General features: G+C 33.6%; 1 protein-coding gene across 3 annotated transcripts in view; it reads right to left on the reverse strand.

Annotated features, from left to right (window-relative positions):
* The window catches only part of SK (small conductance calcium-activated potassium channel), a 532,534-nt gene that overhangs the window by 37,647 nt on the left and 474,560 nt on the right, over positions 1-20,327 (reverse strand). For all 3 annotated transcript variants that reach the window (XM_065369223.1, XM_065369221.1, XM_065369222.1), the window contains one exon: positions 10,241-10,336. In XM_065369223.1, coding sequence (XP_065225295.1) covers positions 10,241-10,336 — 96 coding nt within the window. The remainder of the gene's footprint in view (positions 1-10,240; positions 10,337-20,327) is intronic.

Raw genomic sequence — 20,327 nt, forward strand, 5'->3', positions numbered from 1 at the left:
TGAAAATCAATTTTTTCAAAACTCGAGGTTTTGAAAATGAGGATTTTAAAAATCAAGGTCTCCAAAATAGGTGTCTTGAAAATCGAAATTTTTAAAAATTAGGACACTTTGAAAAACAGTGGTCTTAAAAAAATCCGTCAGTCTTGAAAATCAAAGCATTGAAGTTCAAACATGGAACTATTTAAGATTATAGTTCCATGAGTTCAAACAATTGAAAATTAAGGATCTTGGAATTAAAGGTGTATTTGAGAATCGAGGTGAGGGTCTTGAAAATCACCATCTTATAGATCACTGATCAGGATTCTAAAAATTGAAATTTGAAAATCAAAATTCTTGGCAGGGTCCTAAAAATGATTATTTTTAAGAATGAAAATCTCAAAAATCAGACTTTTGAAAACCGTAGTCTTTTAAATTACGGTTTTGAGCACAGACTTGGAAAATCAAAGTTTCTGAAAATCAAGATCTCAAAAATCGGGGCCCCACAAATTGGACCCTTGAAGAAATCTAGCTTCTTGACAGGGTCCTGAAAATCAATGTTTTTTAAAAACTTGAAAATGATGGTCTGAAAAATCAAGGCCCTGAAAATTGGTGTTTCAAAGATCCAGGGCCTGATGTCCCGAACATTCGTGTCTTGAGAATCAAGAAACAGGGGTCTTGAGAATCAGGGTCCTAAAATGCAGGGTCTTGAAGATCAGCGTCTTGAAATTCGAGGTCGAATGTCCAAAAAATCGAAATCTTTAAAAATTGGGGTCTTGAAAAATTTGGTTTCTAAAAATCTGTATTCTTAAAAATGAGGGCTTTAAAAATCAAGATCTCGAAAAATCGGGGGTCATGAAAATCAAAAGCTTGAAAATTAGGAGGTTGAAAAGGGGAGGGGGTGAAAATCAGTATTTTGAAACTTTGGACTTTGAATTTGCAGCCCTGAAAATGTATTTTCTGGAACTGGAAAATTGAGATCCTAAAAATTCTAAAAATCAACGTTGTGGAAAATGAAGGTCTCAAAAATCAAGATCTTGAAAATCAGGGTCCTAAAAGCGACGATTTTTAAGAATTAGGATCTTAGAAATCAGGATATTGAAAATTGAGATCTTGAAAATCCCCAGTTTTTAAGATATCAGCATTCTTAAAAACCATGTGATTTCAAAAAACAAGGTCCTGAAAATCAGCACGTTGAAAGTTAGGGAGAAAGTGATGGAGGTTGAAAATCAGTATCTTGAAACTTTCAACTTCAAAATTAGGGTCTTGAAAATCTACGTTGTAGAAAATCAAGATCTTGAAAATTGACGGCCACGAAAATCAAAAGCTTGAAAATTAGAGGGTGGGGTGGGTGCGAGGGGGGGTAAAAAATCAGTATTTTGAAACTTTGGACTTTTGAATGGAGGCTCTGAAAATGTATTTTCTGGAAAATTTAGGCCTTAATAGTCCTAAAAATCGACGTTGTTGAAAATGAAGGCCTCAAAAAATCAAGATCTTGAAAATTAGGGTCCTAAAACCCAATATTTTTAAGAATTAGGATCTTAGAAATCAGAATCTTGAAAATTGAGGTCTTGAAAATCTCCAGTTTTGAAAACAATCAGCCTTCTTCAAAACGATGGTTTTAAAAAACAATGTCCTGAAAATCAGCACCTTGAAAGTTAGAGAGAAGGTGATGAGGGTTGAAAATCATAATCTTGAAACTTGGAACATCAAAATTAGGGTCTTGAAAATCTAGGTTCTATAAAATCAGGATCTTGAAAATTGGTGGCCATGAAAATCAAAACCTTGAAAATTGGTGGTCGAGAGGTGGGGAGGGGGGGAGGTGAAAATCAGTATTTTGAAACTCAGGACTTTGGAATTGAGGTCCTGAAAATGTAGGTTTTGGAAAATTGAGGTCTTGAAAATCCTAAAAATCGACATCGTTGAAAAGAACGATCGAAGGTCTCAAAAATCAAGATTTTGAAAATCACAGTCCCAAAAACCAAAATTTTCAAGAATGAGGACCTTAGAAATCGAGATCTCAAAAATCAGCATTCTTAAAAACGATGGTTTTAAAAAACAAGGTCTTTCAAAATCAGCATCTTGAAAGTTTAGTTAGGGAGAAGGTGATGAGGTTGAACATCAGTATCTTGAAACTTGGAACTTCAAAATTAGGGTCTTGAAAATCTAGGTTTATAGGATGAAGGTTCTCAGAAATCATGGTCCTAAGAATCAATGTTGTTGAAAATGAAAATCTTGAAAATTGGTGTGTTAAAAATCAATTGAGGTCTTGAAAAACAGCATTTTGAAACTCAAAACTTCAAAATTAGGGTCTTGAAAATCTAGGATCCAGAAATCGAGGTCCTAAGAATCAATGTTGTTGAAAATTAAAATCCTGAAAATTAGTGTGTTGAAAATCAAGGTCCTAAGAATCAATTTTTTTACAAATGCAGGATTGTTGATAATCACTTGAAAAACAGCATTTTGAAACTTTCAAAATTATACGGTCTTGAAAATCTAGGATCCAGAAATAGAGGTTTTAACTAAGGATGAAGGCCCTAAAAATCAAGATTTTTAAAGTTGTTGAAAATGAAAATCTTGAAAATAGGTGTGTTGAAAATCAAGGTCCTAAAAATCAAGTTTTTTTTTTACAAATGAAGGATGTTAAAAATCAGAATCTTACAAATCAAGGTCTTGAAAAACAGCATTTTGAAACTCAAAACTTCAAATTTAAGGTCTTGAAAATCTAGGGTCCTGAAATTGAGGTCCTAAGAATCAAAGTTGTTGAAAATGAAGATCTTGAAAATAGGTGTGTTGAAAATCAAGGTCCTAAAAATTGAGTTTTTCACAGTAAATTAATGAAAGATGTTAAATCACTTGAAGAACAACATTTTGAAACTCAAAACCTCAAAATTAGGGTCTTGAAAATCTAGGATCCAGATATAGAGTCTTTAAGGATGAAGGTTTTCAAAAATCCAGGTCCTAAGAATCAAAGTTGTTGAAAGTGAATATCTTGAAAATTGAGTTGTTGAAAATCAAGGTCCTAAAAATCAAGATTTTTAAAAATGAAGGTCTTGGAAATCAGAATCTTGCAAATTGAGGTCTCAAAAAACAGTATTTTGAGGCTTGAAACTTCAAAATTAGGGTTTTGAAAATCTAGGATCTAGAATAACGGAGCCTTTAAGAATGGAGGTTCTTGAACATCAAGGTCTTAAGAATCAAACTTGTTGAAAATGAAGATCTTGAAAATTGAGGTGTTGAAAATAGAGGTCCTAAAAATCAAGATTTTTAAAAATGATGGTCTTAGAAATCATAATCTTGCAAATTGAGGTATTGAAAAACAGTATTCTGAAACTTGAAACTTCAAAATTGAGGTCTTGAAAATCCAGGTTCTAGAAATTAGAAATTGATGCTTTGAAAGTAAATGTTCTTAAGAACTGAGGTTCTGAAAATCAACGTTGTTGAAAATGAAGAGCTTGAAAATTAAGGTCTTGAAAATCTGCGTATGGAAAATCGAGGTTCAAGAAATCGCAAATGAGTAAGAATTTTGAGTACTGTCCCCTTACCAGTCAACCAAAAAATATTCATATAACTAGAAAATATCTTCGCGACTGTTCAGAAAGCCAACAAAACGTAAATTTGATTGCAAATCTGCGTTATTAAAAATAAAATGAAAAATTTGTACGGTACCATAATATATTAAAAATAGTGCATTAACATGGCCAATATATTATCATAAATGAAAAAAAAAAAAACAAAAAAAAAACGAACAGTACATCGTCATAAAGTCATAAAACCCCCATCAAATAAAATAAAAGTTTCATTTCGCGAGTCGCGAGCATTTTGAGAAATCTAATATACCGAACTTATTGCTTGTTTACACTTTGTGCGAAAGTCAAATCACGTCATAGCATCGTTATCAGCGATAAAAGTTATGAAAAATGGAACTCCATAAAAATAGCAAAAATTCAAAAAACACGAACGGTAGATATTTGTATTCCTATACTCTGGCTACCTCTACCTTACCCTTCCTAATAGCCGCGCGTTTATCAAACTACCGAACGAATGAAAAAACTCCTAAACGAGTGAAAAAGCTTTAACCCCTGGTAAACAAACCGACGACGACGACGACAAAAATTCATTAAATTTATACACGTAGTTGGAAAAATTAAACAAAAACAAACCGAGTAAACACACGCAGATGGACAAAATATACGAATCGAATTAATTGAAAATCTTGTTTTGATCTTTACAAACTAAATAAACATAAACGTCGCGTCGTGTCGGATTCTTTGAGCTGTATGAGCGCAAATCGAAATCACAATTATAAAACCTTTAATTAAAGAGACTGAAATCGCATCGCTGATTTCATCGGATAACAAGTGAAAATAAATAAAACTCGGCGCAACTGGAATCTTTATGAAAACAAATCATATCGCAGATAAGCTTAAGCACACAGCAACAAACTGGTAAACCGGGCGAACTCGCAACTGTACGATATCTCGAAATTCTCCAAACCAATTATATAAATACTGGAATAAAAACAGCAGATATGGCGGTACACAAAGAAACCGACAAACATTTATACCAAAAAGTAACTTTTTTGTCGTGTATTTGATTTGTACGCAGAAAAGTTGGAAATAGCGGAAATCACGCTGTACGATATAATTCATTGAAACGAATTCAAATTGAAAGTCAACATTCATCGTACGATTACTTTATGTATTTTATACGTAAGGTACCCACTACTACCTACCTACGTTTTCTTTCCGTAAATTTATTCGAATAAACAGCGCGCAAATATCAACACGTATCGAGTAATTGCGTCTTCGTTTGATAAATATTTCCGCAAACAACAAATTACCAACACTATTTTCCATTTCGTCAACATCGTCGATTGGATAATATGTCTTTTGAAATGTGACAACAACGTATCGTACTCTAGCGTGTGTATTTGATGGATTATTATATCAAGTGATTCGGAAAAGATTTCAAACGGTTGAATTTTCATCGGTTCGAGGGCGAGACTGAAATTACAGAAAATATAATCTCTCGTACGAATCGAGTGGATTATGATGAAAGAGAAGGAAAAAATTAAACCGAGATGTGGGATTGCAAAAAAGAACGAAACGTATCAACCAATAGAAAATGCCGCAGCAAAATACATACGTGTCAAATGTATTGCATAACCAGTTTGCCGTAAAAACAATTTTGCTTCCAGGAGGAAGAAGATGATCTCCATCTAACAATGTAAGTATTTCAAGATCATTTTACGTCAATTAAATCAAGTTTTGATCTTCGAGTCTTCAAAGCTTTGCAGCATTTTTTTGTATAAACTTCTGATGGAATAAAATTTGATTTGATGGGGTGAGTTGAGAAGAGGTGCCATATATATGCTTGTATGAAGATTTGGCATCATTCAGTACAATTTTGGGCATCAAGATCGACCCTTTCGACAAACATCTCAACTTGAAACAACCAATATCAAAAAACCACCGACTGAACCCTACTCAGAGAGGGGGAGGGGGTTAGAATATGAACAGGTTTGCTGATTTGGTCAGATTAAATTAGGATCCGCAGAATCTCCAAGTCAGATCCAATCACATCTTGGCACTTTTTTCTGACAAGAAAGACATTTCAATTGACAGTAAATTTTTTGAACCGAACAAGCTAAATTGAAAGAACATGTAAAAATAAATAACCAGCCAAAAATTTCAAGTGCAAAGTGGATTTTAATATTTTTGTTGAATTTTTGAAAATCCGATTTTGAGTTAACAAGGGAACCTCTTGAGGTGTCCGCCTCCGACTTGAAGGGGACCGCGATTTTTGGAAAGAGCATGTTCCAAAACCCCCAAATCCAAATTTTCAGCTGCCCAAGTTCATTTTTTGATTTTTGACGAATTTTTGAAAATTCAAAATTGACTAAGTATTTTGGTGATTTATGATTTTTTTCAAAAAGTACGTACTTGATCAGTAAAAATGTTCAAAATAAGTCTTAAAACTGATATTAACCCCCCAAATCTCAATTTCGCCATTTCCAGCCATTCTGGAGGCTCCAGCGCGATTTTTAAATTTTTCCAGAATTTTGAATTTGCTCCAGAAGGCGTGAATATGAAGTTGGGCAGCTAAAAATCGAGTTGTGTGTTATACTCGATCTGTTTAACGAGTTTATCCACATTTGAGTCGGTTTTGAGAGGGACACCTCAACAGTGGTTTTTTGACCAGATTTTTTCATACCTAATAAGAAATCCAAAAAAATCAAAATTTTACTGTTTGTGAGGAAATTTTTTAAATTTGCGCGAATCGCTGTATTTCGTCCACAACAAACCCCCTGAGGCCGAGTTCTGTCATTTCCAGCCATTCTGGAGCCTCCAGCGCTACTTTTCAATTTCTCCAGAATTTTGAATTTGCTCCAGAAGACGTCAATATGAAGTTGGACAGCTAAAAATTGAGTTGTGTGTTATATTCAATCTGTTTCACAAGTTTATCCACAATTGAGTCGGTTTTGGGAGGGACACCTCAAGAGTGGTTTTTTGACCATGTTTTGAAAATAGATGGTCAAAAAACCACTCCAAAATTCGCCAAAAATCGGAAAATCATATTTATTTACTGTATCAGTACACAAAGTACTATCACAAACTACAAACTTACGTCATATTTTATAATAGGTCTTGAATTAGTTTAGGTTTTAATCTTCTGTTTACTGTTGGTAAAAGAATATCACGTAAATTTGACAATTTTGACATATTACAATATGTATTCATACTTAAAATTAGAGCATGAGTGTACAGATCTGTTACATTTAATTCTCTATGTATTTGTGAATTGCGGACAAACCATGGGCTGTGGGTTACGATGCGAAGAATTTTGTTTTGAAATGTGTTGAGCTTTTTAAAATTTGTTTTAGAGCTACCTATCCATACTATAGAACCAAAAGTCAAGATAGGACGAATCAAGGATGTGTAAAGTAGTTTACCATTTGATATACTGAGATTAGATCTCTTGTTTAGAAGTGGATATAGTAGATTTAAACGATTATAGGCAGTTTTTAATTTGATATCAATATGATCAGTAAAATTTAATTTTGTGTCTAGATGAATACCTAAATATCTGATTGACTCGCTTTTCCAAGGTAAATAGGTATTATCAATTTGAATGTTCATATTGGTATCAATTTTACGAAGAGAAAAGATTTTAGATTCACATTTGTTTGGGTTAAGTTCGAGCTTCCAGCATTTAAACCAGTTAGAACAAGTATTTATAGAATTTTGAAGGGAATTAATAGCTATATCGAGGTTAGCGTTTTGGTGGAGAAGGCAGATATCATCAGCAAAGGATGCAATGACAGAATCTTGTCCTGCTGTGAAGTCACAGCAGAATAGGTTATAAAGTATTGGACTTAAAACAGCACCTTGCGGAACACCAATTGTTATATTTTTAATAGGAGAAAAACTAGAACCTATCCGGACAGTAAACGACCTGTTTTCTAAAAATGATTTTATTATTTTAATCAAGTATAAGGGAAGATTTTGTTGACATAATTTATAAAGTAAACCATTGTGCCAAACAGAATCAAAGGCTTGTTTGACATCAAGAAAACATGCAGTTGAATATAATTTGTTTTCAAACCCATCATTAATGATTTTAGTAATTCTTTGGGCTTGGTAAACACAAGAGTATTTTTTACGAAAACCAAATTGATGAAAAGGAATAGATTCTTTTTTTGAAATTTTACTAAGGATTCGTTTAAGAAGAATACGTTCAAAAATTTTGGAGAGGGAACAGAGGAGGCTGATAGGCCTGTAGTTAGATGGATCATTTTTTGGTTTATTAGGTTTAGGTATCACAATTAAGACAGCAGTTTTCCAATTTTTGGGGAAATAGGATAGTTTAAGACAGGCATTAAAAATATTTACAAGTTGGTTTATAAAATTTTCAGAAAGGTTTTTTAGAGTTAAATTGGTGATACTATCTATGCCTGGAGATTTCTTGTTTTTAAGTTTTTTAAGAATAGTTTTAACTTCAGCAGCATTGGTTTCTTTAATTCTTCTTGTGGGAGTCTTAGTGATGAATGATATAGTTTGTTGCATTAGATTTTCTTCTTGTTGTGTGGTAGAAATTTTCCTACCAAATATTTTTTGAAAATGGTTAGCAAAAAGAATACCTTTCTCTTGGTCTGAAGTAGCTGGAATATCTCCCAAGATTGGGATATCTTGAGGCAATTTTATTATTTGTTTTGTAGCTTTCCAGATATCAGAGTTGTTGATTGGTATATTAGAAAGGAAACTTTGGAATTTTTCATTACGAAATTTAAATAGTTCAAATTTAATTTCACGAATGCAGCGATTCAATTTAGTTTTAGTTTCTAGGTTTCTCAATTGCTGCCATTCTTTTCTTACTTTATTTTTTATTTTTATAAGATTTAAAATACGTAAAGGGACTTGCCATTTAAACTTTGGAAGAATTTTTTCTGTAGTGCTAAAGTTATAAACTGTTTTTATTTTATTTGTTATTTCAGAAATAGCATCATCAAAAATCGGAAAATGAACTTGGGCAGCTGAAAATTTGGATTTAGGGGTTTTAGAACAGGCTCTTTCCAAAAATCGCGGTCCCGTTCAAATCGGAGGCGGACACCTTAAGAGATTTCCTTGTAAGAATGAAAAAAAAAACAAAATTTTGTCAAATTAACCTGATATGAGTAGAAATCTTAAATTTGTCACGTTCTCCATTGTTTGTCCTTAAAATCTATTTGAATTGGTTTTGCACCGTTTTGAGTAGTTCTGAAAGCCTCCGGCAAATTTCTGAAAGTTGAAATTTTTCAAAATTTTACTAAACGGAACTGAAAACCTCTTGAAACCACCCTGAATGGACTCATCATTTTGAAATTAGGGCATGAAGTATTTTAGCTTTCCTTAAATTTTATTGGGTAATGTTATGCAAGAATTTTTATTTTCAAAACGCTGCTGGGTGCTTCAGAACTATTTTAAAGGATTCTAAACAATTTTTAATCGATTTAGAAATTCGATATCTTTTAGATTTTATGGTCGATTTGGTGAAATTTTGATGTTTTTCCATTTTTGGTTCGAAGATTTTCGAAAATTATCGGAATTTAGGCTGGTGATGAATTGTTACTTGCTCTTTGTATATTTAGCATACAGTTTTTTTTTTGGGGGGGGAGGGGGATGAAGAGAGGATGGGAGGGAAAGAAGGAGGGGTTCAAAGAAAATTGATTGGATTCAATCAGGTCCAGGTTGGCTGGATTCAACTTGAACCAAGAAAATGCCCAAATCTGATCTGACCCGAATGAAAATTGGTCCTATAAACTCTCTCTAACGTCTAACCCAATTTCATCGTTTCCTGTCATTCTGTGGTCTCCTGAGAGATTTTTGATTTTGCCAGCATAATTGGAAAATTTCTCCAGAAGGTGTAGAAATTGAGTTGAGCAGCTAAAAATCAAATTATGGCTTATGATGGGTCCATTTAGCAGGTTTATCCACATTTGGCCTGATTTCCAGTGGACACCTCGAGTGAGTTTTTTGACCAAAATATGTAGTTGGAGAATTTTGGTCAAAAACAAACCTCGAGATGTTCGCCTGAATATCGATTCAAATAAAGATAAAGGCTCCAAACTGGTTGAAAATAGGCCACATCTCAATTTTCAGCTGCCCAAATCAACTTCCACGCTTTCTGGAGACGTTTCAAAAATTTCTGAAAAAAATCTAATATCGCACTGGAGGCTCCCGAATGGCAGAAATTGTTGAATTTTGATTACTTTTATCGAATAAATATAATATTTTTTGACAAAAAAAAAATCGTTCAAAAATTGTCAATTTGAATTTATAAAAAATCACCAAAACTTTAAAAATCAATTCCTAATGATAAGACTGCGAAATTAATCACCCCTCCTCCTTTCTCATGCCTGTTGCCCAACTTGAAAAATATCAGAAGCCCATACAAATTGCCGAAAAAACTTGAAAGGTTCGAGTAAAATCAACCTGGATTAAATTGACTCCATTGCAAGCTTCAACATAAAAAAATCGACCAACAACTAAACCATCAACCAATTCAACGAAATTCTTGCACTGATGAAAAATCCACTCACGATGCACGTTGAAGTCTTCGTTGATGTGCAGCACTAAACCTTTTAATCTACTCATTTATTCTGCGTCCTCACCCAAGTGTGGGGGGCTGCAGAGTGCAGACCTTTGGTGAACACTTTTTAAGCTTATTTTATCCATACCTATGTAGATTAGTCTTAAGAATAAAATCAATAATCAATATCTACCTGTACTTCTAGAGCATGGTAAGCCATTATTAATCCTAATAAGATCACAGTAGAAACGGATATAAGTGTTTTCAAGGCGGTTGAGTAGAAAGAGGCCTGAAACAGACAAATAAAAATAATCATTGTAGTTTCATCATTAGAAATCAGCATCAACAAATTTTTATAATGTATGTTAAACGCCTTCTAAGTATATTTAATCGACTTTCGGCTTATATAAATAAAATATTAGAAAATATCACCCCACACATACACACACACTATGACGAACAGGTTCAGTAAATCTCGATATTGTATCTCGATCGAAAGGACACGACGATGACGAGAAAAAAGAGGAAGAAAAAATTCGTATCGCGTAAAGTTTTAGAAAATGTCCAAGTAGTATAACAAGTGTCTTGACAGATGATCAATCACCTAAAAAGACAAATTCTTGTACAACTTGCCGAACTTGCCTTTAATATATCATGTTATAAATACCATATTTCCCGCTATTGAACAAGTTGCCATCTAGTGGTTCGAAAAGATTGACGACCTTTTTAACGATTAGACTAGAATAATGCTATATGAATTAAATTATTCCAGAACCATCATCGTAGGACACTATAGCACCCAACTCACCTACATATACCAGTATAAAACATAGTAATTAAAAACCACCACCATAGAGAGTAAAAAAATGAAAATAAAAACCGAAAAAAAATATGAAAACTTGCCTAGGTAGATACCTACATAAACATTACTATACTCATATGTATGTGTACGTAAACGTAATCATACTTCGTACATTTTTACGTCCCCAAGTTTTAAATTATATATAGCAAAACGAAGCACAGATATACGTGAGACAGATAAACCCACATCCATCGCTAGAGTACTCGTACATACATGAAGGTGCACTCTATACACATAAAAACCAAGCCAAGGATCAATATTTGCTTTTGCGGTAAGAAGAAAGTACCTAGCGGCGTATTACTTTTTTTTTACCTCTCTTTCTACTGTACAATAGCATTGCATTGAAGATGTGATAGAAATACATAGAATAAAACACAATTCGTCGTCGTCCACGTCGTGTAGAATTACAACATAATATTTTGTTGTTCTATACCTAGTAGGTACGTACAATAAGGCACGTTTGCGTATGCAATATGCATTCGACGATAAGAGAATTCTACTTGCAGCATCATCCGTGCATCGCAACAATTCTCGATCATGAGCTACATCTAAATGCTATATAACCTGTATGCTTCTCAAGCCTGGCAAAATGAGAATTCAAAATATCCAATCTTAAACATTTTCTCGACTGTTGACACTAAATACGAGTAGATACCACGTTAAAAGCTTCCAACTCGTTAAAACCTCGGCCATTTCATTTTCTTTTCAAATCTCTTATTTCTAATTTGTTTCGTCTTTTGTTATCACCACGGCCGGATCAACGGGCACTTATTTTTTTTACGTATCTGCTCATTTCGTCGTCGATGATTAAACCTTTTTTGTGATTCTTTCTTCTGCAATTTTCTTTTTTCTCGGGGATGGTGAATTATAATAATTTCAATTTATCACTTTGCTTCTTATGGCCATCCCGATTAAAATACTCACTCTAGTCAGTTCCTAAATAGGTTGGCAGGTAAGTGAGGGGAGGGGGTGTAAGAAGGTACAGAAATAGGTAAAATAAAAAACACAATTCCAATTATTCCAAAGTACCTAAATCAACCCCCTGTGTAGGGACGGGTCAAGAATATCCTTATGGTACCCTCTGCCACTACAGAGGGCAGTACAAGCAGTAAATCCAGAAGATAAATTGGTAATAGCAGGAGACTTGAATGCTCAGGTAGGAGATAAGCGAGTAAAGACAGTAACTGGTATGTATGGAACAGAAGGAATGAATACAAATGGGAAGAGACTGATAGATTTTTGCACTTTCAACGGACTAAGAATCATGAATACATTCTACCAACACAAGAAAGATCACAAGATGACATGGAGCAATACAAGAGGACAAAGCTCAATGATCGACCATTTTATAGCCAATGAAAATGCCGCAAAGAAATTCTTGGATGTAAGAATAGGGTGAGTCAGCTTTACATGGGAAAATTTTTTTTTCCACTTTTTCGAAGTCTTACCCCCTAAAAACGTTAATTTATGTCTAAAAAGACATCATATAAAATTTCAGCAAAAAAAAAAATATTTACTGGTGGCGCAGATGAGTTGAATGTTGGTTGAGAAGTTAGGAGCGCGTCGAGCGAAAACTTCCCACGGTTGCGTGCCGGGGAATGTAGCGTTGCGTTCCCTCGCTGGATTGAAGCAGTCTTACAAAACATTACCCCCTCTATGATGCATGATAAGTAAGTCTAGTCCTTGGCGGGATTCTTAAGATGTTATTAATGGAGATTCAATAACAATTTTTCAATTACAAAGCTGATTCAAGGTGAAAATATGAAAAATTTGAAAAGTAAAAAAAAAAAGTATGAATTTGAGGCTGTAATATTCTATTCTACTCAGCAACTGTAGGAAAAAATGTGTGTAATGTAGATAAAGGATGAATTTGCATTGAAAGATGACGGTTTTATAAGATTCAGCACTTTCAGTTTATGTTTTATAACTATTATTCATTTTAAAGCTGTTAATTAGTGAAAATGGAATGTTTTGATTTCTGAATTCCACAATTTGGGTTCAAATGAATTCTAAAGCCAAAAAATCATAATCAATACTTTGTTGTGGTTGATTTAAAAATCCAAGAAAGATTGGAATCACTTGATGAGTTGTAGTGGGGATGCCACTCTCGTTATAGTTGCACCGAATGAAACCTGTCAAGCGTCGTTGCGTTTCCCACGGCGCCTTCGTGGGAAGTATTGTGCTTGCGCACGCTAGTATCTCTCAACATTCAACACGTTTGCGCCACCACTAAATATTAATATTTTTCAACAAAAATTTAAGGGGTTCTATTTGAACCAAAAATGAACATTTTGAGCGGGTAAGACTTCAACATTTCAAAAAAAAATGCAACCTGACTCACCCTAATGTAAGAACATACAGAGGTCTAGAAATAGGCACTGACCATCATTTTGTTCAAGGGAGTAATGAGAATGGAAACAACAAGAATACCAGCCAGGAAAAATGAAAAGATCAACACAAGAGCCCTGGATGACCCAACCAACCAATGGCTGTACCAAAGACGGATGAACATCATTAGTCAAGAGATACCAACAAGCCAGGACATAGAAGAAGAATGGAAAAATATCAAATCCGTCCTGACAAAAGCGGCAAAAGAAAGCTTAGGAATGGTTCCTTGCAGAATTGGGGCGAAAAGAATAAAGAATTGGGACAACGAAATCTAAGAACTCATACAAAAGAAAAGACAGGCATTTAGAAAATTCATGAGCACAAAAAGCGAGGTTGATGGTGAAGAATATCGAAAACAGTCAGCAAAAGTCAAGAGAAAGTCCAGGAAATTACAGAGAGAGAGCTGGGAAAATTTCATCACATTCCTGGAGCATGACACATACAAGTTACGGCCAAAGGTGTACAAGATCATAAGGATAATTGACTCAAATTTTAACGAAAGAGTGGGTTTGCCAAAGATTAAGATCAATGATGCAAAGGAATATTTTGAAGAACTCTGGAGTGATGAAAATGCACAAGCTACAAAGATAGAAGATGAAATTGGAGAAACAGAGGACAGAATTTCATTTAAAGAGCTACAAGAAGCTTTGAAAGTGGCAAAAAATGCAAAAGCTCCAGGAGAAGATGGCATACCAACAGAATTGTACAAATATGCAAGTGGCGAATTTAAAAGAAGACTACTGGAATTCCTAAATAGGATGTACCAAGAAGAAAAGGTACCTGAAGATTTCAAAACAGCAATTGTAATACCACTGTTCAAGAAAGGCGATATGTCAAACCTGAAAAACTACCGAGGAATAAGTCTACTCAACACCTGCCACAAGATATATGCAAAAGTACTGGCAAAACGACTGGTAGAGCATGCAGAAGAAAAGCTGTCAGAAAGTCAAAACGGATTTAGAAAAGAGATCATGCACTGACGCAAGTTATACAGTAAAACTACTGATGGAAAAAAGGATCGAATACAACCTAGAAACACACATGTGCTTTATAGACCTGGAAAAAGCATATGATAGGGTTAATAGAAAAAAACTGTTTGAAGTCCTAAAAGACGAAGAGATAACATATAAAATGCGAAAGGTGATAAACAGCATATATAAGAACACTAGAATAAGAGTACAAATTGGAAATAAACTCTCAGAACAAGCAGAAATAAACAGAGGAGTTCGCCAGGGATGTCCACTGTCTTGTGTTTTATTCAACATGTATATGGATCACATGGTAAAAGAATGGCAGAGAATGAAGCCAAAAGGAATCAAGACAGACAGAAGGCAAGAAATATCGACAGTATTATTCGCAGATGATCAAGCAGTACTAGCCGAAACAGAAGATGACCTACAGAGATCAATGTATAATTTAACAAAGACATCAGAAAAGTATGATATGAGAATATCATCAGAGAAAACAAAAACAATGGCCTTCAAAAGAAAGGAGCCACTAAGAAGCAAGATTGTAATAAATGGAAAAATCATCGAACAGGTCAATAATTTCAAGTAAGGTGCACCGGGGCAAGTCAGAATGATTTTTCGCAATTTCAACTTTGACCAGCTGTTACTCCCCTTCTAATGAACCAAAATGGATCAAATTTATTATGTAGGTTTCCATAAGGGTTCTTAACCTATGGTAAAAATTTGAGCGCGATTGACACAGTAGCTTTCACTCAGTGAAATAAAATATAAACTGTCCTGACTTACCCCAATTGGAGGAAGTCAGAACAGGCTAAACTTTGCAGAGGCGTAGATCACAAACCGAGCGTCCTAGAAAAATTGCATAAAAGCAAAATTGTAGAGAATTTAATTCTCTTTGAGATTACTCTCATCAGATTTTTACTAGGACGCACGGTTCGTCCGCTATATGCGAAAAACTAAGAAATAGAAAGTCTGTATTTTAGACCAAATTCAAAATAAGTTCAAAACAACAACAAAATACAATTGAACCAAAGACATCTAAAATGAAACTGAATCGCGAAAATTTTTATGCAGTGATGAAGTAGGGGTAGTACCCTCAAGTCACCTTTAGTGGCACTTCGTCAGATATAAACCTCTAGGCGCTAGAGCAAGTTTTCTAACTTACCCCGAATTCCAACTTCCCCTGGTGCACCTTACCTGGGAAACACGATATCATACCAGGGAGAAGTAGATGTTGGTGGAAAGATTGCAAAGTTCCTGAGAGTCACAGGACTGATAAATAGGACCCTGAGAAGCAGTAAGGTGCGAAAAGAAACAAGATTGAAGGTGTACAATACCCTAGCAATACCAATGATGACTTATGGAAGCGAGGTATGGGCACTGAAGAAATCTGATAAAAGAAGAATAACGGCACAGCAGAGATGAAGTTCATGAGGAGAACGGCAGGAGTGACTCTCAGAGACAGAGTCCCATCTGAGAAAATAACAGCAGATCTCGGAGTGAAGCCAGTCATGAAGAAGATAAAACCGTATAGGAAAGATTGGAGAAATCATGTCAAAAGGATGGAGGAAACAAGATCACCGAAACAGGTCCTTCAATATACACCAATGGGGAAGAGAAGCAGAGGGAGACCAAGGAGGAAACTCACGGATACCTCAGGCTCATCCTCAACAGGTTCCACACCGCAGCAGACAGGCCAACAGGCCTACCGCTTATAAGGAAACGACGACGACCTAAATCAACTGCAGAGGCGTGACAAAGAGATGTGTTGGGAGGGAGGAGAAAGGCTAAAATTTTTTCAACTTTTTTTGACAGATTTTCCCATTTTGTAATATCTCAGATCTTCCCTTCCCCCGCACCCGAATTTTTCCAGCTAATTAGCCAGATATGGTTCGAATACATTTTAGAAGAAGAGTTGGAAACAAAAATGTTGAATAATTCAAAATTTTAAAAAACGACGATTTTGTTCAGTCACTCGAACACAAGAAACTTTTCGTTGATACAGCAGACAAAAAAATTGATAAAATAAAAACAATTTTGCTAGAAAGGAAAAACGAGTCGAATACTTTGGATTTTCTTATTCGGCACTCGAATCGAGCACGTTTTTGTGAGTATTTTCGATGGTTTACTTTAGCTTTCGTCGCTTGGTATACCTACGTAAACGTTAATAAAAGAGATGGGAAAAATTTTTTCAGTCTAGACGAGCCTTCTAAATGTCATCGGTGAAGTACTTTATATTTTCTTTATAAACATTACGCGGTAGAAATCTGTATTCCGCAAAGACGAGAAAGGACTGTATAAAAACAAACCTTTCAAGCCGAAATTTTATTTTCGACAATTATTGAACTATTGTGGTGGGCCAATTCTTTTGAAAATTGAAGAACAGGAATTATTTTTTTACGTTTTGATGTACTGGCAGTGGAAGTTTTGACGTTTTCAGCAAGTTTGGTTTTGTAATTCGTCTCAATTTCACGCTTAAAAGATGAATAACTATTTCCGAAAAATATAAAAAAATTGAACTGCATTCTAACTGAAAATTCAACTCTTATGTAATTATACCGAAAAAATCCGAAAATTTTGTGTTGCGATATTTTTACACGTAAAATGATTTGGATTTGGGTCTGTTATGGCGAAATAATCCGCACAATTTTCAAAGATTTTTACAAAGATAAATGATATAACATAATGTTCGCGTCATTGCTCAGTAAAAAAAATGAAAAAAAAAAAAAAATAGAAACAGAGCAGCGTAAATCGGGACGTGACACGATACAAAAAGTGGATTTCATCGGCTACACTAATGTTTCGACAACAGCTGAAAACCAAAGTAGAAAAAAAATAACATCAACCCAATAACGCATTTTCTGGAAGAGTAAATTTAAGAACATAGGTATTTTCCTAATGTATTTAGCCTATACCTATCGAAGCATTCATTTTTTCTCGCATTAAAATAACAGCAGCTTTCGTCGCGTCGCGTCATCGGTGTTCTTTTTGACAGTATATTATGGAGAAAAAGTTACGAGGTAGGTATTTTTTTTTCAAGTAGATATAATTTATATCCGAAAGTCCCGCCATATTTTCTATAGTAAATTACAACGAAAACTTTGTAAATTTTATTACAACTTGTAAAGTCGCATGAATCTCGCGGAATCTTATTTTTCCATCGGCGAGATGTAAGTAAGGATCTTCGGCCAAAGTAACGAAATTTTAGGGGGTATTTTTATAAAAAATGATCTTCAAGATTGAATATAATGTCCTTATTTGCTGAGAAGAAAGTTTCTCTGGTAGTTTTTTCTAATAATTCTCGTATTATTTTGTTGTTGTTTTTTCTCGGGAACAAAAAGCTTATTTTCTAAAAGGAAAAAAAAACAGATAAGGAATAGAAGAAATTTTTAGTAAAAGTAACTGCTCAAAATTTGCTGCAGTTGTATGGAAAAAATATAAGCCAAGGATGCTTTTAGACCATGAAGAATGAGATTGTTGTGTCACTAATTTTATTTCTGTTCTCTGGATAAGGACTGTTCCCTGTTTTATCGAATTTTTATATGTAAGTACATACATGCGTTCGTAATAGGAAGAAAGTGTACCTATGTTGAGTTCGATTTTTCAACTCAATTTTTGTCAATTTTCAGTTTTCAGATTTCAAATTTTGAGATTTTGGATTTTGAGATTTCAGATGGATGATGGCTTGATGGCTGGTTTCTGATTTCTGATTTTGAGATTTTAGATTTCAGATTTCAGATTTCAGATTTGGAGATTTCAGATTTTGAGACTTCAAATTTTCAGATTTCAGATTTACAGATTTCAGATGGGTGGTTTCTGATTTCTGATTTCAGATTTCAGATTTTTAGATTTCACATTTTGAGATTTCAGATTCTTAAATTTTAGATTTTCAGATTTGGAGATGACAAATTTTAAGATTTCAGACGACTGATGGCTGGTTTCTGATTTCTGATTTTGAAATTTTAGATTTTGAGATTTCAAATTTTCAGATTTCTGATTTGGAGATTTCAGATGGCTGTTGGCTGGTCTCTGGTTTCCAATTTCAGATTTTGAGATTTTGAAATTTCAGATTTGGAGATTTCAGATTTTGAGACTTCAAATTTTGAGATTTTTAGATTTCAGATTTCAGATTTGGAGATTTCAGATTTGGAGATTTCAGATTTTCAGAGTTCAGATGGCTGACGGCTGGTTTCTGATTCCAGATTTTGAAATTTTAGATTTTGAGATTTCAGATTTGAGGTTTTGAATTTTCAGATTTCAGATTTAAGTATACATTTCAGATGGCTAGTTTCTGAATTCTGATTTCAGATTTTTAGATTTTAGGTTTTCAGATTTCAGATTTTTGGATTTCAGATTAGGAGATTTCAGATTTTCAGATTTCAGATGACCAATGGCTGGTTTCTGATTTCTAATTTTGAGATTTTGAGATTTTTGATTTTGAAATTCCAAATTTTCAGATTTCTGATTTTCAGATTTCAGATTTTCAGATTTTTAATTTTCAGATTTCAGATTTTGAGATTTTTAATTTTCAGATTTCAGATTTTTAAATTTAGATTCTCAGATTTTAGATTTTGGAGATTTCATATGGCTGTTGGCCGGTATCTGATTTCAGATTTTGAGATTTTAGATTTTGAAATTTCAGATTTCATATTAGATTAATTTGGATATTTCAGATTTAGAGACTACAAATTTTGAGATTTCGAATTTTGAGATTTCAGATCTACATAAATTTCAGATGGCTGGTTTCTGATTACTTATTTCAGATTTTGAGATTTTAGATTTTGAAATTACAAATCTTCAGATTTCTGATTTTTAGATATCAGATTTGAAGATTTTTGATTTTCACATTTCAGATTTGAAGATTTTTGATTTTTAGATTTCATACTTCGAGATTTTAAATTTCCAGATTTCAGATTTTCAGATTTCAAATTTTTAAATTTAGATTCTCAGATTTTAGATTTGGAGATTCTAGATGGCTGTTTGCTGGTATCTGATTTCAGATTTTGAGATTTTAGATTTTGAAATTTCAGATTTCATATTAGATTTCAGATTTGGAGATTTCAGATTTTGAGACTTCAAATTTTGAGATTTCGAATTTTGAGATTTCAGATTTACATATTTCAGGTGGCTGGTTTCTGATTTCTAATTTCAGATTTTTAGATTTCAGATTTTAAGATTTCAGATTGTCAGATTTCAGATTATTAGATTTCAGATTTGGAGATTTCAATTTTGAGACTTCAAAGTTTGAGGTTCTGAATTTTCAGATTTCAGATGGCTGGTTTCTGAATTCTGTTTTTCAGATTTTCAGATTTTAGGTTTTCAGTTTTCAGATTTTTGGATTTCAGATTTTCAGATTTCAGATGGCTGATGGCTGGTTTCTGATTTTGAGATTTTAGATTTTGAGATTCCAAGTTTTTAGATTTCTAATTTTCAGATTTCAGATTTGGAGATTTTTGATTTTCAGATTTCAGATTTTGAGATTTTGAATTTTCAGATTTCAGATTTCAAATTTTTAAATTTAGATTCTCTGATTTAAGATTTGGAGATTTCAGATGGCTGTTGGCTAGTATCTGATTTCAGGTTTTGAGATTTTAGATTTTGAAATTTCAGATTTCATATTAGATTTCAGATTTTGAAACTACAAATTTTGAGATTTGAGATTTACATAATTTCAGATGGCTGGTTTCTGAATTCTGATTTCAGATTTTTAGATTTCAGGTTATCAGATTTCAGATTTTCAGATTTCAGATGGCTGATTTCTGATTTCTAATTTTGTGATTTCATTTCAAATTTTCAGATTTCAGATTTCAACTTTTTCGGTCAATTTTCTGAAATTTCATTTTTTTCAATTTTTTGGTCAATTTTTTGCATTTATTATCAATTTTTCGTGATTTTCAACAATTGTTGGTTCAATTTCGCCCTCTTATCACATCTTTCTCAATTTCCTACTATTCGGAAGTCAATTTCACTAATTTTATGATCGTTTTGAAATATTTTTCCAAAAAAAAATTCCCAAGAAAATTATATAATTCGAAATTATTCTAATAAGGGATACTGGCCGC

The sequence above is a fragment of the Planococcus citri genome, chromosome 5 (assembly GCF_950023065.1).
Source record: "Planococcus citri chromosome 5, ihPlaCitr1.1, whole genome shotgun sequence".
Classification (NCBI taxonomy): Eukaryota; Metazoa; Arthropoda; class Insecta; order Hemiptera; family Pseudococcidae; genus Planococcus; species Planococcus citri.